Source organism: Panthera pardus, unplaced genomic scaffold (genome assembly GCF_024362965.1).
Source record: "Panthera pardus isolate Hobbes unplaced genomic scaffold, ASM2436296v1 HiC_scaffold_2, whole genome shotgun sequence".
Lineage (NCBI taxonomy): Eukaryota > Metazoa > Chordata > Mammalia > Carnivora > Felidae > Panthera > Panthera pardus.
In genome coordinates this window covers 54,023,144-54,039,005 of record NW_026526765.1, presented here as the reverse complement: position 1 = coordinate 54,039,005, position 15,862 = coordinate 54,023,144, and the positions used below count along the sequence as shown (strand labels likewise).

At 36.1% G+C, this 15,862-nt stretch overlaps 1 protein-coding gene and 1 long non-coding RNA gene across 2 annotated transcripts in view; one reads left to right on the top strand and one right to left on the bottom strand.

The window, feature by feature from the left end:
• The window catches only part of HMMR (hyaluronan mediated motility receptor), a 39,874-nt gene that overhangs the window by 1,022 nt on the left and 22,990 nt on the right, over positions 1-15,862 (bottom strand). The window contains exons 12-17 of the mRNA XM_019450235.2: positions 14,487-14,603; positions 7,628-7,774; positions 7,206-7,358; positions 7,016-7,115; positions 6,160-6,336; positions 377-539 (exon numbers count right to left, since the gene is read on the bottom strand). Coding sequence (XP_019305780.2) covers positions 377-539; positions 6,160-6,336; positions 7,016-7,115; positions 7,206-7,358; positions 7,628-7,774; positions 14,487-14,603 — 857 coding nt within the window. The remainder of the gene's footprint in view (positions 1-376; positions 540-6,159; positions 6,337-7,015; positions 7,116-7,205; positions 7,359-7,627; positions 7,775-14,486; positions 14,604-15,862) is intronic.
• The window catches only part of LOC109267449 (uncharacterized), a 52,707-nt gene that overhangs the window by 17,849 nt on the left and 18,996 nt on the right, over positions 1-15,862 (top strand). The gene's annotated exons all lie outside the window — the stretch shown is intronic.

The following is a 15,862-nucleotide window of genomic DNA, read 5'->3' as shown; positions in this document are numbered from 1 at the left end:
ATTTATTTTTGAGAGAGAGAGAGAGAGAGAGAGAGAGAGAGAGAACACAAGCAGGGTGGGGCAGAGAGAGAGAGAGAGAGAGACAGAGAGACAGAGAGACAGAGAGACAGAGACACACAGAATCCGAAGCAGGTTCCAGCCTCTGAGCTGTCAGCCCAGAGCCCAATGCAGGGCTCGAACCCATGAATGGTGAGATCATGACCTGAGCCGGAGTCTTAACGCTTAACCAACTGAGCCACCCAGATGCCCCAATATCAATTTTTTATATCAGAAACTGTCAACAAATTTTCACAGTTCATAAAAATGGACAATCTGTGATATGCTGTGAAAGCAAATTCAAAGGAAGATGACACTTATCCATTTATTCATTTCTTACCTTCTTTCAATGGGGTTTTGAGAGCAAAATTTTCTTTACTTTCATGAAGAAAAGCCTTTGAAGGATCAAAGTGTTTGATACCCAGAACTTTATTCAATTCCTCCTGAAGTTTTGTTTCACTTTGTTTTTTCTTAGCAAGCTGAGAGCGGAGTTTTGACACCTCCTATGTAAGAGAAATATAGAAAACAAACAATTACTAAACCTCATGTTGGTGAAATGTGTTATCAGTGTTACTGACAAATTTCCCAAGGTGCTCATGTATCAAACCAAAAGGCAAAAAATCACTACTAGATACAGGCTTTAATACTACAAATTATAAAATGACACTGAACAGGTGTGACAAAGGGGATAATGAGACATTTCAGTCTTTTTGCCACTCTACAGATACAAAGCTATGTTTCCGATAAAAGTTCATCTCCAAATTAAATGCTGAGATGAACTTGTGGCATGATAGCAAGAGAAGCTCCAGTAACCTGCTTCCTAATGAAACTAAAAATTATTAAAAAAAAAAAAAAGGGCAACCATTTAAAGCCTGTAAAAATGGTTCTAAGGCAAAACAGCCAATGAAGAAACATCTATTCAACCAAATCTACAAAAATATGGTAAAAAAAAAAAAAAGGTAAGGGTCTGTGGTATTTGACCCAAGTCTGCTCCCTCTCTCGCAACTCCCAGTTTAGCAAGGTGGCATAGACAGCTGCAGGCAAGAACAGGGCCCTCTGTTTCTCCAGCTCCAACTCAGAGGCTTTTCATGTTGCTGAGGCCACATCCCAAGCAAATGTGGTTGAGAGGTGAAGGATCCTTTCTTCTGTGCAACAGGGGCTCTACCTTAGGTGCTGTGTGCAGAAAATGCTGGGACCCTGATCACCTTTGCTGCCTTGGCTCATAAGGTGATGATTCCATGCCAGAAAAGGCAAGCTGAGAGAACCTGAGGGTGCTCTCCTTGCCCCTCTCCCCCACGTTTGTCAAGCACTCAGTTCCCAGGCCAGATGTCTCATTCAGAGAAAAAGCTTGTCATTTTCTCCTACTTCAGCTCCAGAACCCTGTCTCAGAGATTTTATCTGGGGGAGCAGGGGTAGAGAAGTAGACTATAAAACACATAGTTCCTAATTTCTCCCCAAAGGAACTGACTTCACTTGCAACAGCATTTGGAGAAGTTCAAGCTGGAGGGTGCTGTGAATAACAGTCAAGGTGGTGGCGCAAGGGAGCTGGGAGGTGATTCAAAATACAGGCGAAGCTGTAGGTTTACAACTGGTGAATAAGACAGCTGGGAGAAGTCCTTCTGGGGTCAGCACACAATCAATCAATGACCTCAGACATAATTCCAACAAAGGAGCCAGAATTCAACTGGATTATTGTGAAGAGCAATTTATACTCCAGGGCACTGTTAAGAGCAATAAGTTATCTAGTTTAATGTGTGATGAGGGAAATAGAGGAGACAGCTCTACCAAAATCAGTGTCATCCCAGGGTGACCGTGGGCACACTTCAGACTGAACCTCCCTGAGCAGGAGTATCAGAGGCACTACACTACTGGGGGGGTGGGGGGTGGGGGAGGAGGAACAGACTTCACTAGCACAACCCAGCCAATTACTAAACAAATCAACAAGAAAATAACAACACACCTTGAAGGAAAGGGCTGTAATCAAAGGTGCTACAACATATAATCTAAAATATCCACTTTCCAACAAAAAAGGCAGGAAAGCATGACCTATACATTGGAAAAAAGCAGGGAACAAAAACTGCGAGAGTAACCAGATACTGGATTTATTCAAAAACAGTTTCAAAGTAGCCATTATAAATATGTTCACAGAACTAAGAGAACTAAAAAAAAAAAAAAAAAAAAAAAAAGTGTGAATAGTCAAATTACTAGAATCAGAAATGAAAGAAGGGACATGGTGACTGACCTTACCAAAATAAAAAGGATTACAAAAAAAATACTATGAAGAGTTGTATATCCATAAGTGAGATAACTTAAATGAAACAGAGAACTTCATAGAAAGACACAAACTACTGAAACTCTCTCAAAAAGACAGTATGAATAGACTCATAAGAAGAGACTGGATAATAAAAACTACCCACACACACAAAAAGCTCAGATCCAGATGGCTTCACTACTGAATTCTATTGCACAGTCAATGAATAATTAATACCAATTCACAAACTATTTCAAAAAATAGAAAAAACAAAATTTTTCCCAATTTTATGAGGTCAGCATTGATACCAGAACCAAATAATACCAAAAATATTGTATGAAACCTGTAGACCAGTATCTGTTGGGAATATGGATGAAAAAAACCTCAGCATATATTAGCAAAAGAAATCCAGCAATACAAAGGGAATTATGCATCATGGCCAAGCAAAATTTATCAGAATGCAAGGTTAATTTAATATCCAAAAATCAGTTAATTTAAGAAATAAACAGAATGAAAGTCACATGATCATCTCAATAGACACAGAAAAGGTGTTTGACAAAATTTAATACCCTTTCATGGTAAAAACACTAAAAAAACCAGGAATAGAAGGAAATTTTCTCACCCTGATAAAGAGTATCTGTGACAAGCCTGCAACTAATAGTATACTTAACAGAGAAAGTGTGAATGCTTTCCCCCACCCAAATCAGGACCAAAACAAGGATCTCCACTCACACCTTCTATTCAACTTTGTCTGGAGGTTCCAGCCAGGGAACTTATTAGGCAAGAAAAAGTAATCAAAGGCATTCAGGTTAAAAGAGAAGTAAAACTATCTCTATTTACAAATGATCATCTATACAGAAAATCCTAAGGAAACCACTAAAAATCTATTACAACAAATAAATGAGTTCAGCAAGATTGAAAGATACAATTTCAGTATACAAAAATCAATTTTATTTCTACACACTTGCCAGGAACCATCTGAAAATGAAATTAAGAAAACAACTTCATTTACAATAACCTCAAAAAGGATAAAATACCTAGGAACAAGTTTAACAAAAGTGTAAAACTTATAATTTCAAAACTCCAAACCATTGTTGAAAGAGATTAAAGATGTAAATAATTGGAAAAACATCCCATGTTCATGGATCAGAAGATGTAACATAGTTAAGATGGCAATATGACCCAAACCTATCTACAGATTCAACATAATTCCCATGTGAATCTCAGATGACTTCTTTGTAAAAACTGAATAGCTGATTCTGCAATTCATATGGAATTGCAAGGGACCCAGAATAGCCAAAACAATCTTGAAAAAGAAGAAAAGTAGGCGGATTCATGCCTCCTGGTTTTAAGGATTCCTTTCCTTTCCCCTTTGCCCTCTCTCCCTCATTTCCTTCCTTCATAGAATCCCAAGTAGGCTCTGTGACATCAGTACAGAGCCTGACACAGGGCTTGAATCCATAGAACCTGAGTCAAAATCAAGAGTCGGATGTTTAACTGACTGAGCCACCCAGGTGTCCCTACCCTTTTTTAAGGTTATTTATTTATTTATTTATGCATGTCTTCTGGTTTTAAAACTTACTACAATCCAACTGTAATTAAGACAGTGTGGAAGCACAAGGATAGCTATATAGATCAGTGGAAAACATTTGAGAGTCTAGAAATAAACCATAAATATGTGGTCAGCTGATTTTCAACAAGGGTGTGCAGATCATTCATTAGAGGAATGAATAGTCTCTTCACCAAATGGCATGAGAACAACTAGATATCCACATGCTAAAGTATAAAGTTGGACACTTAGCTCTCACTGTATACAAAACCCTCAAATATATCAATGAACTAAATGTAAAAGTTAAAACTGTAAAAACCCTTAGAAGAAAACATAGGGATAAATCTTCAAGATCTGGGATTTGGCAAAAGATTGTTAGAGAATAAAGAACAAGAAACAGAGGAAAAAATAGATACATCAGACTTTGTCAAAATTTTGTGCTTCAAAAAACATCAAGAAAGTGAATGTACAGAATGAGAGAAAATATTTTCAAAGACTACATGTGATAAGGAACATATACATAATATATAAAGGACTCTCATAATTTGTTAAAAAAAAACAATAATCCAAATAAAAATAGGCAAAGGGTATAAACAGATATTTCTTCCAGGGAAGATATACAAATGGCCAATAAGGATGTGAATAGATGGTCATTATCAGTCACCAGGGAAATGCAAATTAAAACCACAATTAGGTATCTCTTCATATCCACTAGTATAGTCCGAATGAAAAAGTCACATAACAAATGTTGGTAAAGATATGGAAAAACCAGAACCCTCATACTTTATAGGTGGAATGTAGAAAGATATAACTGCTGTAGAAAACAGTTCCTCAAAAGAGTAAACATTAAGTTACCCAATTACCTAGAAATTTCACTTTTAAGTACAACCCAAGAGAAACCAAAACATGTCCACACAAAAACTTGTACATGAATGTTTATGGTAGCATTATTCATAACATTCTGAAGATGGAAACAAGTCAGATGTCTATCAACTGACAAATGGATAAATAAAATGTGACATATCTAAGCAATTAAATATTATTAGGTCATAAAGAAGAATGAAGTACGGACACATGCTATACTACATGGATGAACTTTGAAAACACTGTTAATCAAAACAAGCCAGCCACAAAAGACCACATATTATTTGAGCGCACAAATAGGAAATATTCAGAATAGGGAAATTTATGGACAAAAAGTAGTTTAGTAGTGGGAGGGATGAATGAGGAGATAAGGAGATGACAGTTAAAGGGTAAGGAGTTTCAGTCTGAGGTGATGCAAATATCCTAAAATTGTGCAGATGGTTGCATATTTCTGAATGTACTAAGACCTACTGAGTTGTATAAAACTCAACTTTAAATGGGTGAATTGTATGGTATGTAAATTATATCTTAATAAGGCTGTTAAAAACAACTTAAATGATTAACTGCTTTTTTAAAGTAATCTCATGACCCCAAGATTAAGAGTCATGTGCTCTACCCACTAAGCCAGCCAGGTATCCCAAATGCTTAACTATTTTTGAATACTGCTTATCTTTATATTTATTTATACCAAGGATTTTGCTATTTTGCAAATAGAAATGGATATGTAAAGCTCTGTGAATTCTTCCAATTACACTGGTGATAGTTTTTGAAAAAAAATTTTAATGTTTATTTATGTTTTTGAGAGACACAATATGAATTGGGGGCGGGGGGGAGGGGCGGGGAAGGGCAGAGAGTAAGGGAGACACAGAATCTAGAGCAGGCTCCAGGCTCTGAGCTGTCAGCACAGGCCCAACGCAGGGCTCAAACCCACAAACCGTGAGATCATGACCTGAGCTGAAGTCAGACACTTAACCAACTGAGCCACCCAGATGCCCCTAGTGATTTTAAAAAATGTTTAAAAAATGTTTATTTTTGAAAGACAGTGAGAATGTATGAGAGTGGGGGAGGGCTGGAGAGAGAGAGAGAGAGAGAGAGAGAGAAAGAGAGAGAGAGAGAGGATCTGAAGGGGGCTCTGTGATGACAGCAGAGGCCCCAATATGGGGCTTGAACCTATGAACTATGAAATCATGACTTGAGCTGAAGTTAGGTGTTTAACCGAATCAGCCACCCAGGTGTCCCACTAGTGATTTCTAATACACTAATGAAGTATTTGGAAAACCTGAGAACATAATACCCATCTGGTCAATGGTCTAAAATAAATCCATAATCAGATGGATTTTCCCCTATAAACTTAAGTTTTCCTGATATCAAAATTCTTTGTTGAACTTAAATGTTATAGTTAGAATAAAAAATACCCCACCCTGATATCTTCAGTAGGACTAAGTGTTATTTTACAAACCGATTTGAGTTGGCTATTTTCATCTTTCAGTTTCACAACATGCTTGATTTTTTGCTTTAGATTTTGATGACCCAGTAATTTAGCATAAGAATCTCTTAGTTTATTAAGCTGTTCCTGAGCTGCACCATGTTCATTCAACAAAGACTGTTTCTCTGCTTCAAAAGCATCCAGTTGTAGCTGAAAAAGAGGTTTTTTATAATTAGAAATGTTAAACTTACTTGTCTCATAGAAACTACAGAGGAAAAAAGAAAAAAGAAACTACAAGGAAATTCAAGTACAAGAACATAAAAAACAATGGACGAAAACAGATCATGCTGACATATTCTCAGGTTCTCCATAAATTCTGGCTCTTTCAAAAAAACTTTTGTGTATTTCATTTCAAAGGTCATTAAAGTAGGGAGAAACCCATGGAAAGGCCAGGAGCCAGCCTACTCTGTATATCATCTGCATCATCACGTTATAACCAATACTGCCCTCCCACTCTTTTAAGGGTGAAGATTAGCCTTTATCCTTTTTGAAGATCAGTTTATTAATTTGAGAAACACTGAGCAAGATTGTAACAAAATAAGCATCAAAAATTTACATAGATTCATTATCAAAAATTTCTATCAGGAGAGCCTTCTAAATTATTAATGTTAAGTCTCTTATGACAAGGTAGTTCTTAGCCTATAGAAAGTGGCATAAAAAATGTCTGCAGAATAATTTTAAAAAATGTGAAGTCCCCTTTAATAGGGAGTTAAATCGGCACTGGAAATGCACAGCAAAATGATCTTTCAGTAAAATCAGGTCACTGTTGTGACTGTGACAGGGAACAAAGCGCCTAAACCAAACACAAGTGAGTGTGGTCCTGACAAACCTGGAAAGGTTTTGTTTTATTATACAGTTCTTCATAAAGGAGATGCCACTTATTCATTTCCTCAGTTAATTCTGCCACTGTGTTTTCTTTTCCAGCTTTTCTGTAAGGGAAAAAAATGAAATTAAAAAACATAGTGTGCTAGAAGAAATAACTGAGGTTATGTGGCAGTCCAGTTCTAAACCTAGATTACCTTGCTTCTTCCTCTTCCAGTTGTTTCCTAAACTCTTCACCTTGTTGCTTGAGTTGGTTCCGCAAATCAGTTATTGTTTTAAGAGAAGAGACTGTGATTTCTTTAATTTCTGCTTCTTTAAGTGCTGATTTGGTCTGCAGATCTAGAAGCATCCTTGGGTTTGAGAGAGGAGAGTCCACTAAACATTTTATAGCCATTTAGTAACTTTCCCCCCTTTCTTTTACTGAAAAAACAAATGAAAAACACAACTCAAGGAACTCTTCAAGAATTGTACCCTCTTAACTGTGCAAATTCTTACTTTGTAATTGAAGATCACCCAAAGCTATAATTCCCTGGATCACTTCTTAGCTGGCTTTCAACATTAAATTGTCTTAACAGTTCTAAGGCTACAAGTATGGGCAGGTTTTATTTTTCCCACATACCTTGCATATTCTTGATTTGCGCTCTCAGTTGCCAATATCTGATGTTGAACGTCCTCTGCACTTTTCTCGGCACTGGCCACTTTTTCCTGAAGTGCTGAGTTCTTCAGCTTAAGATCTTCTATTTCATTAGCTGTTAATGCTTTATAACTAAGTAAAAAGAAAATTAAAACAATATAGTGTTCTGAGGTACTAAGGAGCTTATATGGCATATGCTGTTCATTCAGAAAAAAAAAAAAAAACAAGTGCCTACTATGTATATGAAGTATACTTAACATGAAAATTACTCCAAAATGAACAAATTTATGATCCCTGCAAATATGGTCACAGAGTTATGGTCTTATGGTAAGATATGGAAATTCCTCTCCAGGCCTTGGCAAAAAAATGGGAAATAATATGTATAATTAAATTTGTGGTATATGTTATGAAGAAAACTTTAGAAAACCTTAAACTGCAAATCGGGAACATACTTTCTTTGGTGATTCAGAAAAGGCCTTTCTAGGGAATTTATAGTTAAACTGATGTGATGGACAAAGAAAAGTTATCTAAGGATTTAAGGAAAAGTATTTCAGAAGGAAAAGATGCATATGTGTTCTGAGGCAGGTAGGACACTGCATTAAGACACGAGATTGGAGTCTACCGAATAAGGGCGGCCGGCGCAGATGCTAAAGCCATGGGCCAGTAATCACCGTGGTGCACATCAGTCCTGGTGAGTGAAAAGGAGGGTTAGATTAAGAACTTAGCAGTCGAGGGGCGCCTGGGTGGCTCAGTCGGTTAAGCGGCCGACTTCGGCTCAGGTCATGATCTCGCGGTCCGTGAGTTCGAGCCCCGCATCGGGCTCTGTGCTGACAGCTCAGAGCCTGGAGCCTGTTTCAGATTCTGTGTCTCCCTCTCTCTGACCCTCCCCCGTTCATGCTCTGTCTCTCTCTGTCTCAAAAATAAATAAAAATGTTAAAAAAAAAAAAAAAAAAGAACTTAGCAGTCGAAAGATGTGAAATCTCTTTTGAAGGCAAAATATGAATTTCACTAAACACGCTGGATATTGGGAGAAAGGGAGAGAAAGTGATTAAAGATGACTCTAAGATTTACAGAAAGAGAAGATGGGAAGATTAAGATGCCACTGACTGAAATAAAAAAGAATGAGGGAGAGGTAGAAAGAGAGAGAAGGGAAATCACAAGTTGTTTTAGACAGGTTAATATTACACGGTAGTGAGATATCTGCTTGGAGACGTCAAGTAGGCAGCTGGATATATGGGTATAAAGCTCAAAGGAAAGACCTGGTTTGAAGAAATGAATTTTAATACTATTGGCATACTGATGGTGAGTGAAGTCGCAGAGGCTAGAAACCTAAGGTACTATTTCTCAAAGTAGCAGGAAGGGAAATCCCTTCACAAGGTTGAAAACAGCACTAAAGCATAATATATGATATATATGTCATAATACATTATATCACTGGCTGTGGTATTTGGAATCTTGAGGTTCAGGGAATTCAGAGAATTTGGTAGCACAGTGTTTTGGGAGAAAGGGAAAATTTCTGGGTGATGGACTGGTCACTCTGGCTGACATGTTTCTAGAAGTGAGTGTGTGGATTTGTTTGAACAAGTCCTGGGCTTTCACAGTGATGGTAGGAGAAGAAGAGTCTCCTTGCGGCTGCACTTCTGTGAATAGTTCTCTCCCCTGAAAGGATTGTGGTAAAGAAATGAAAATAAACTGAAGCAATAAGTCCAAAGATAGAATTAGAAAATGTTAAATTTCCAAATGCCCATCTATTCAGATGGGTGGCTTTCTCAGTGTCCTTTTCTCCTGTGATTGTTTGCTCCCACCTCCTGCTTGCAATAGCAGTTTAATGAACAGTTTGAGAACAAATCATTAAGTACATATGCACGCATATACAACTGTGCTTTGAAGATAAAGCAAGTTTGAATTCATCAAAAAAGGACTAAAAATTTCTGTTTTCTGATAAGAGTCACTTCGTATTTTGTTTTCTATTAAAATGTATTTAGTTTCAAAAAAAAAAGATCATTGGGGAAAGAAAGTACCATTCAATGAATGGGCATTAAGCAATATGTTCTCCATATGGAAAAACAAAAATAAATTTGATCCCAGTTTTACTGCACTCAGAAATTCATTCTAGATGGAAAAATGAAGCTTAAAAAAATAAGTTAATACCTTTTGGGATAGAAAGTTTTTTTATAATTTTTTATATATAAGCTTTTTACAGAAAAGGGAAGGCGGATTATCTCCAGGAAAAAAGCCATTTTATACTAAGTACACTGGCAAAATTGAAGAAATCTAACAAGCTGTGGAGAGGAAGTAGATCAATGGTTACTCGTACAACGCTAGTGAGAGTGTAGAGTGTACAAATTGTTTTGTAAAGCAATTTGGCATTAAATTTTAAAGTTGAGCAGTCATAAATGTATGGTTTTAGAGTAATTCTTATTCAAGTATACTAGGAGACTACAAGAATATTAGTAAAAATACTATTAATAGTAACAAAAGAATCTACCAAACATTTAAAGAAGAGTTAATACCTACTCTTTTCAGTAATTAAACTTATAAGAGGACGAATAACTTCCAAATTCATTCTGTGAGGCCAGTATCACCCTGATACCAAAACCAGATAAAGACACCAAAAAAAACCCCAAAACAAAACAAAAAAACAAAGAGGGAGAAAGAAGGAGAGGGAGAGAGAAGAAGGGAGGGAACTACAGGCCAGTATCTCTTATAAATATGGATGCAAAAATCCTCCAAAAATTTTAGCAAACTGATTCCAACAATACATTAAAAAAGTCTTACACTACAATCAAGTAAGATTTATTCCCAGGATGCAAGGGTGGTTCAATATTCACAAAACAATCAGTGTGATACATCACATCAGTAAGAAAAAGGATGACAATCATATGATCATTTCAGTAGATGCAGAAAAAATATCTGGCAAAGTACAACATCCATTCATGATAAAAACCCTCTGCAAAATATGTCTAGAGGGAGCATACCTCAACATAATAAAGGCCATCTATGAAAAACCCACAGCTAACATCACATCATACTCAATAGTGAAAAACTGAGAGCTTTTCCCTTAAGGTCAGGAACAAGACAAGGATATTCACTCTCACCATTTTTATTCAACACAGGACTGGAAAAAGTCCTAGCTACAGCAATTGACAACAAAAAAGAAGTGAAAGGCATCCAAATTGCTTAAGGAGAAGTAAAACTCTATTTGCAGATGACATGACACTATATATAGAAAACTCTAAAGACTCCACCAACAAAACTAGTAGAATTGATAAATGAATAAATAAATTTTTAGTAAAGTTACAGGATACAAAGTCAACGTATAGAAATCTGTTGCATTCCTATATACTAATAATGAAGCAGCAAAAATTAAGAAAACTACCATTTACAACTGCACCCAAAACAATAAAATATCTAGGAATGAACTTAACCAAAGAGGTGAAAGACCTGTACTCTGAAAACTATAAAACACTGATGAAAGAAATTCAAGACAATGCGAAGAAATGGAAAGACATTTCATGCTCACAGTTTGGAAGAACAAATATTGTTAAAATGTCTATACTACCTGAAGCAATCTACAGATTTAAAGCAATCCCTATCAAAATACCAACAGCATTTTTCATAGAACTAGCACTAACAATCCTAAAATTTGTATGTAACCACAAAAGACCTCGAATAGCCAAAGCAATCTTGAAAAAGAAAAAAAAAAACACTTGAGGTATCACAATTGCAGATTTCAAGTTATATCACAAAGTGCCAGTAATTAAAACAGTATATGGTATTGGCATAAAAATACAGACACATAGATTAACGGAACAGAATAGAAAACCCAGAAATAAGCCCACAATTATATGGTCAATTAACCTTTGACAAGGGAAGAATGAATACACAATAGGAGAAAGACAATCTCTTCAACAAATGGTGTTGAGAAAACTGGATAGCTATATGAAAAAGAATGAAACTGGGCCACTTTCTTTCACCATACACAAAAATAAATTCAAAATGGATTAAAGACCTAAATGTGAGACCTGAAACAATAAAAATCCTTGAAGAGAGCACAGCATTAATCTCTGACATTGATTATAGCAACATTTTTCTAGGTATGTCTCCTGAGGCAAGGGAAATAAAAGCAAAAATAAATGATTGGGACTATGTAAGAATGAAAAGTTTTGGCACTTCGAGTGAAGGCAACAGTTAACAAAACTAAAAGGCAGCTTACTGAATGGTAGATGCTATTTGCAAATTACGTATCTGATGAAGGGTTAGTATCCAAAATATATAAAGGACTGATACAACTCAATATCCAAAAACCAAATAGTCTAATTAAAAAAATGAGCAGAAGACATGAACAGACATTTCCCCAAAGATATCCAGATGGCCAACAGATACATGCTCAACATCACTCATTATCAGATATGAGAAAAAGGAATCCTTTTGCACTGTTGGCAGAGTTTGCAAACTGGTGTAGCCACTGTGGAAAAAAGTATGGGGGTTCCTCAAAAAATTATAAATAGAACTACCCCATGACCCAGTTCACACTACTGGGAATTTACCCCCAATATATAAAAATACTCATTCAAAGGGATACAAGCACCCCTATGTTTATTGTAGCTTTATTTACAACAGCCAAATTATGGAAGCAGGCTAACTGTCCACAGATGAATGAATACAGAAGATGTGGTGTGTATATATCTACACACACACACACACACACACACACACACACACACACACAGGAATATTATTCAGCCGGAAAAAAGAATGATATCTTGCTATTTGCAGCAACATGGATAGAACTAGAGTGTAACGCTAAGTGTAGTAGTCAAAAAATACTTGTACACGAATACTATACGATCTCACATGTGCAATTTAAGAAACAAACAAGCAAAAGTAAATAAATGAATAAATAAACAAGACAAAGCAAGAAACAGATTCTTAACTATAGAGAACAAACTGATGAGTTACTAGAGGGTAAGTTGGTGGGAGGGTATGGGGAAAATAGGGGATTGGGATTATAGAGTACACTTATGATGAAAGAAGCAACAAAAAAAGGAAAACAACTCGAAAGTCCAAAGTGAGAATGGGTAAATTGTGATATACTAATAAAATCGAACACGTTACAGCAGCCACTAGGAACAAACTATAACCTCAGTCAACAATGTGATTCAATTCTAGAAACCTACATATTGCAGAATAAAAAAGACAAGTCCCAGGAAATGACATACACCATGACGTAATTTTTTGGCCAAGTTCAAGTTCAGCACAAAAGTAGTATTACATAAAATATTATTTGTATGGATATACATGTTGTAAAATTATATATAGAAAAAAGTGAGGCAATTATAAATGGAGGCTCTGAGATGGTGTTTCCGTTGGTGGAAAGCATGCAGATGGTGGAGGAACTCCTACATAGATACCGAGTTGTTGAATCTTTTGGCTTACTGGTTTGGTTGTCTTTTATGGGCTCATACATGTTGATTTTATCTTTATGCTTTATAATTTATGTAACTGTTGTTTATATTTTGTATTTCTTAAATATATTAAGATAGACACAAGAAAAAGAGACCTTCTGAAATGGTCTAAAGTAATATAACAAAAATGTTCATATTAATACTCTCTTGGTGTGAGATGCATATACATTTCTTAAACTCTCCTCTGCAATGTATAGTTCCCCCACAAATAAACTTTTTTTAAAGGGAAAATAATAAGTAGATGATATAGGAAGTGAGGAAGTGGATACAGTAGGTATAGAGAATCTTCTATTTATTTATTTATTTTTTAAAATTATTATTATTATTTTTAATGTTTATTTTTGACACAGAGAGAGACAGAGCATGAATGAGGGAGGGCCAGAGAGAGAGGGAGACACAGAATCTGAAGCAGGCTCCAGGCTCTGAGCTGTCAGCACAGAGCCCGACGCGGGGCTCGAACTCACGGACTGTGAGATTATGACCTGAGCCGAAGTTGGCCACTTAACCGACTGAACCACCCAGCGCCCTGAGAATCTTCTATTTAGATGAGCTATAAAGATGAGTAGAATTTTGGATTAAAAAAGGGTGTTGGGAGTGAGAGGTATTGCTGGATAGTGCAGGAGGAAGTTGGGGGGAGCTGTCAAAGGAGTTAATAAAATTTATATATTTTACTTAATTATATTTTTTTAAGTTTTTTTTTCTAAATTTATTTTTATATTTTGAGAGAAAAAGATAAAGAGAGAGTGTGCATGTGTATGCAAGTGAGGGAGGGGCAGAGGGAGAGGGAGGGAGACAAATCCAAGCAGGCTCCATCCTCCACGCTAAGCACGGAGCCCCATACAGGGCTTAATCTCAAGACCATGGGGTGATGACCTAAGCCAAAATTGAGTCGGATGCTTAACTGACTGAGCCACCCAGGCACTCTGAATTTATGTATTTCAACGATAAGTGAACATTAACATGTTTTAATACAGATAGGAAAAAATCCAGTAGAAAGGCTGTAAAGGATAAGTGAAATATAAAGTCACTTCTCCTGTAACAGGTGGGAAGATAGGATGAGCATAAAGGCAGGTGTGTTTACAGGCAGGGTAATGAGATAAAAGCTTTAGAATTCTTCATGAGGAAAATAATGGTGTCAGGAGAGTAAGACAGAAGGGCCAAAGGATTGAGAGTTCATGAAACTTGAAGTGGATGGCAGGAAAGGAAATTCCTATACATAAGATTACCAGGTAACCCTGAATGCCCATTTATGGTTGGTCATTATGGAATCTACAGTAATACCAACTATCTGTGTGATTGTTTTTTCAGATTTTTCTAGATAAGCACCCCTCCCTACTCATATCATATTTGAGAGTGTAGGCTCCCAATAAAAATACCTTTCAAATTGAGCAGTAACATCTCCAAGGTTTTGCACTGTACTCTGATACCTTTCCTGTAAAAGCAGGGTGGCTTGAGCGTGAGCAGCATTACTTTTCTCTAGTTCAGCTTCTTTCCTAAGGAACAATTAAAAGATAAAAGGCTAATTACAAATTATATTCTATGAAAGCGGATAGTATTTACCTTTGGCACTGTGAATCATGTGTCCAATGTCTGTATCTGCATAAACTACTGGACTGTTCAGATCTAACTTTATGACCTGCTTCTAATAGCATGTTTATTTATGTACTAACTTCTCTTCTGGCTTCATCTTATCCTTCCTGCCCTTATTTTACTTTCATTTTCATCCTAATTTACTCATTTCTAAATTTATCTTTTGACACTATATGCACGTATGTAGGTAGTTTAAACATTTTTTTTTTAGAAGAAGGTAGGGTAAAAAGACTCTAAAACACAATCTTAATGGCAGCAGCCAAATTACCAGCTAAAAAGCTGGCTCACTGAATAAAGTGTCTCTGCATTTAAGAAACACTCTTTAACTACACTTGGTATTTCTTTGAAAAAAGAGTTGATAGCACTATGTAGATTTAAATTAAAAAAAATTTCTTTTAACGTTTATTTATTTTTGAGCGAGAGAGATAGAGTGCGAGCAGGGGAGGGTCAGAGAGAGAGGGAGACACAGAATTTGAAGCAGGCTCAAGGCTCTGAACCATCAACACAGAGCCTGATGTGGGACTCAAACCCATGAACCGTGAGATCATGACCTGAGCCGAAGTTGGACTCTTAACTGACTAAGCCACGCAAGTGCCCTTAGGACTATGTAGATTTATTTTGATTATTTCAGTAATCCATATATGAAATTGTTATTAAAAAATATTCAATAACTTATTTGGTGGATTACTTACATAGACAAAATAGCTTTTAAGTCATCTTTATTCATATATATTACAAACCTCAGAAAGTTTTTGAAATATTAACATTACATATTACCAAAATAGTGAGAAAAATTTTGAGATATGCACATGAGCTTGTAAGAGACCTTTTAAAGAACATATAGAACTAAGAACTATAAATAAGAAGCTTTATTTGCTTATAGGCTAAGTTGGACACAGATAAAATAAATGGAACTAATCAAATTCCTTCTGTAATGAGCATGGGATTAAAAAATACACACACCAACAGCTCAAAGCAATCACATAGTACTAAAGGCTTTATAATAAAAATATTCTCTTCCCTGCCCCACAGAGAAATCATTTCCAATTTTCTTATTTTTTCTCTTATGCCTAAGATTTCAGGTTGGAAGGGACCTTAGAGATCGCGTTATTAAAATCCCTTTATTTTATATCTGATGAAATAGTAAATTAAAGAAATTAGA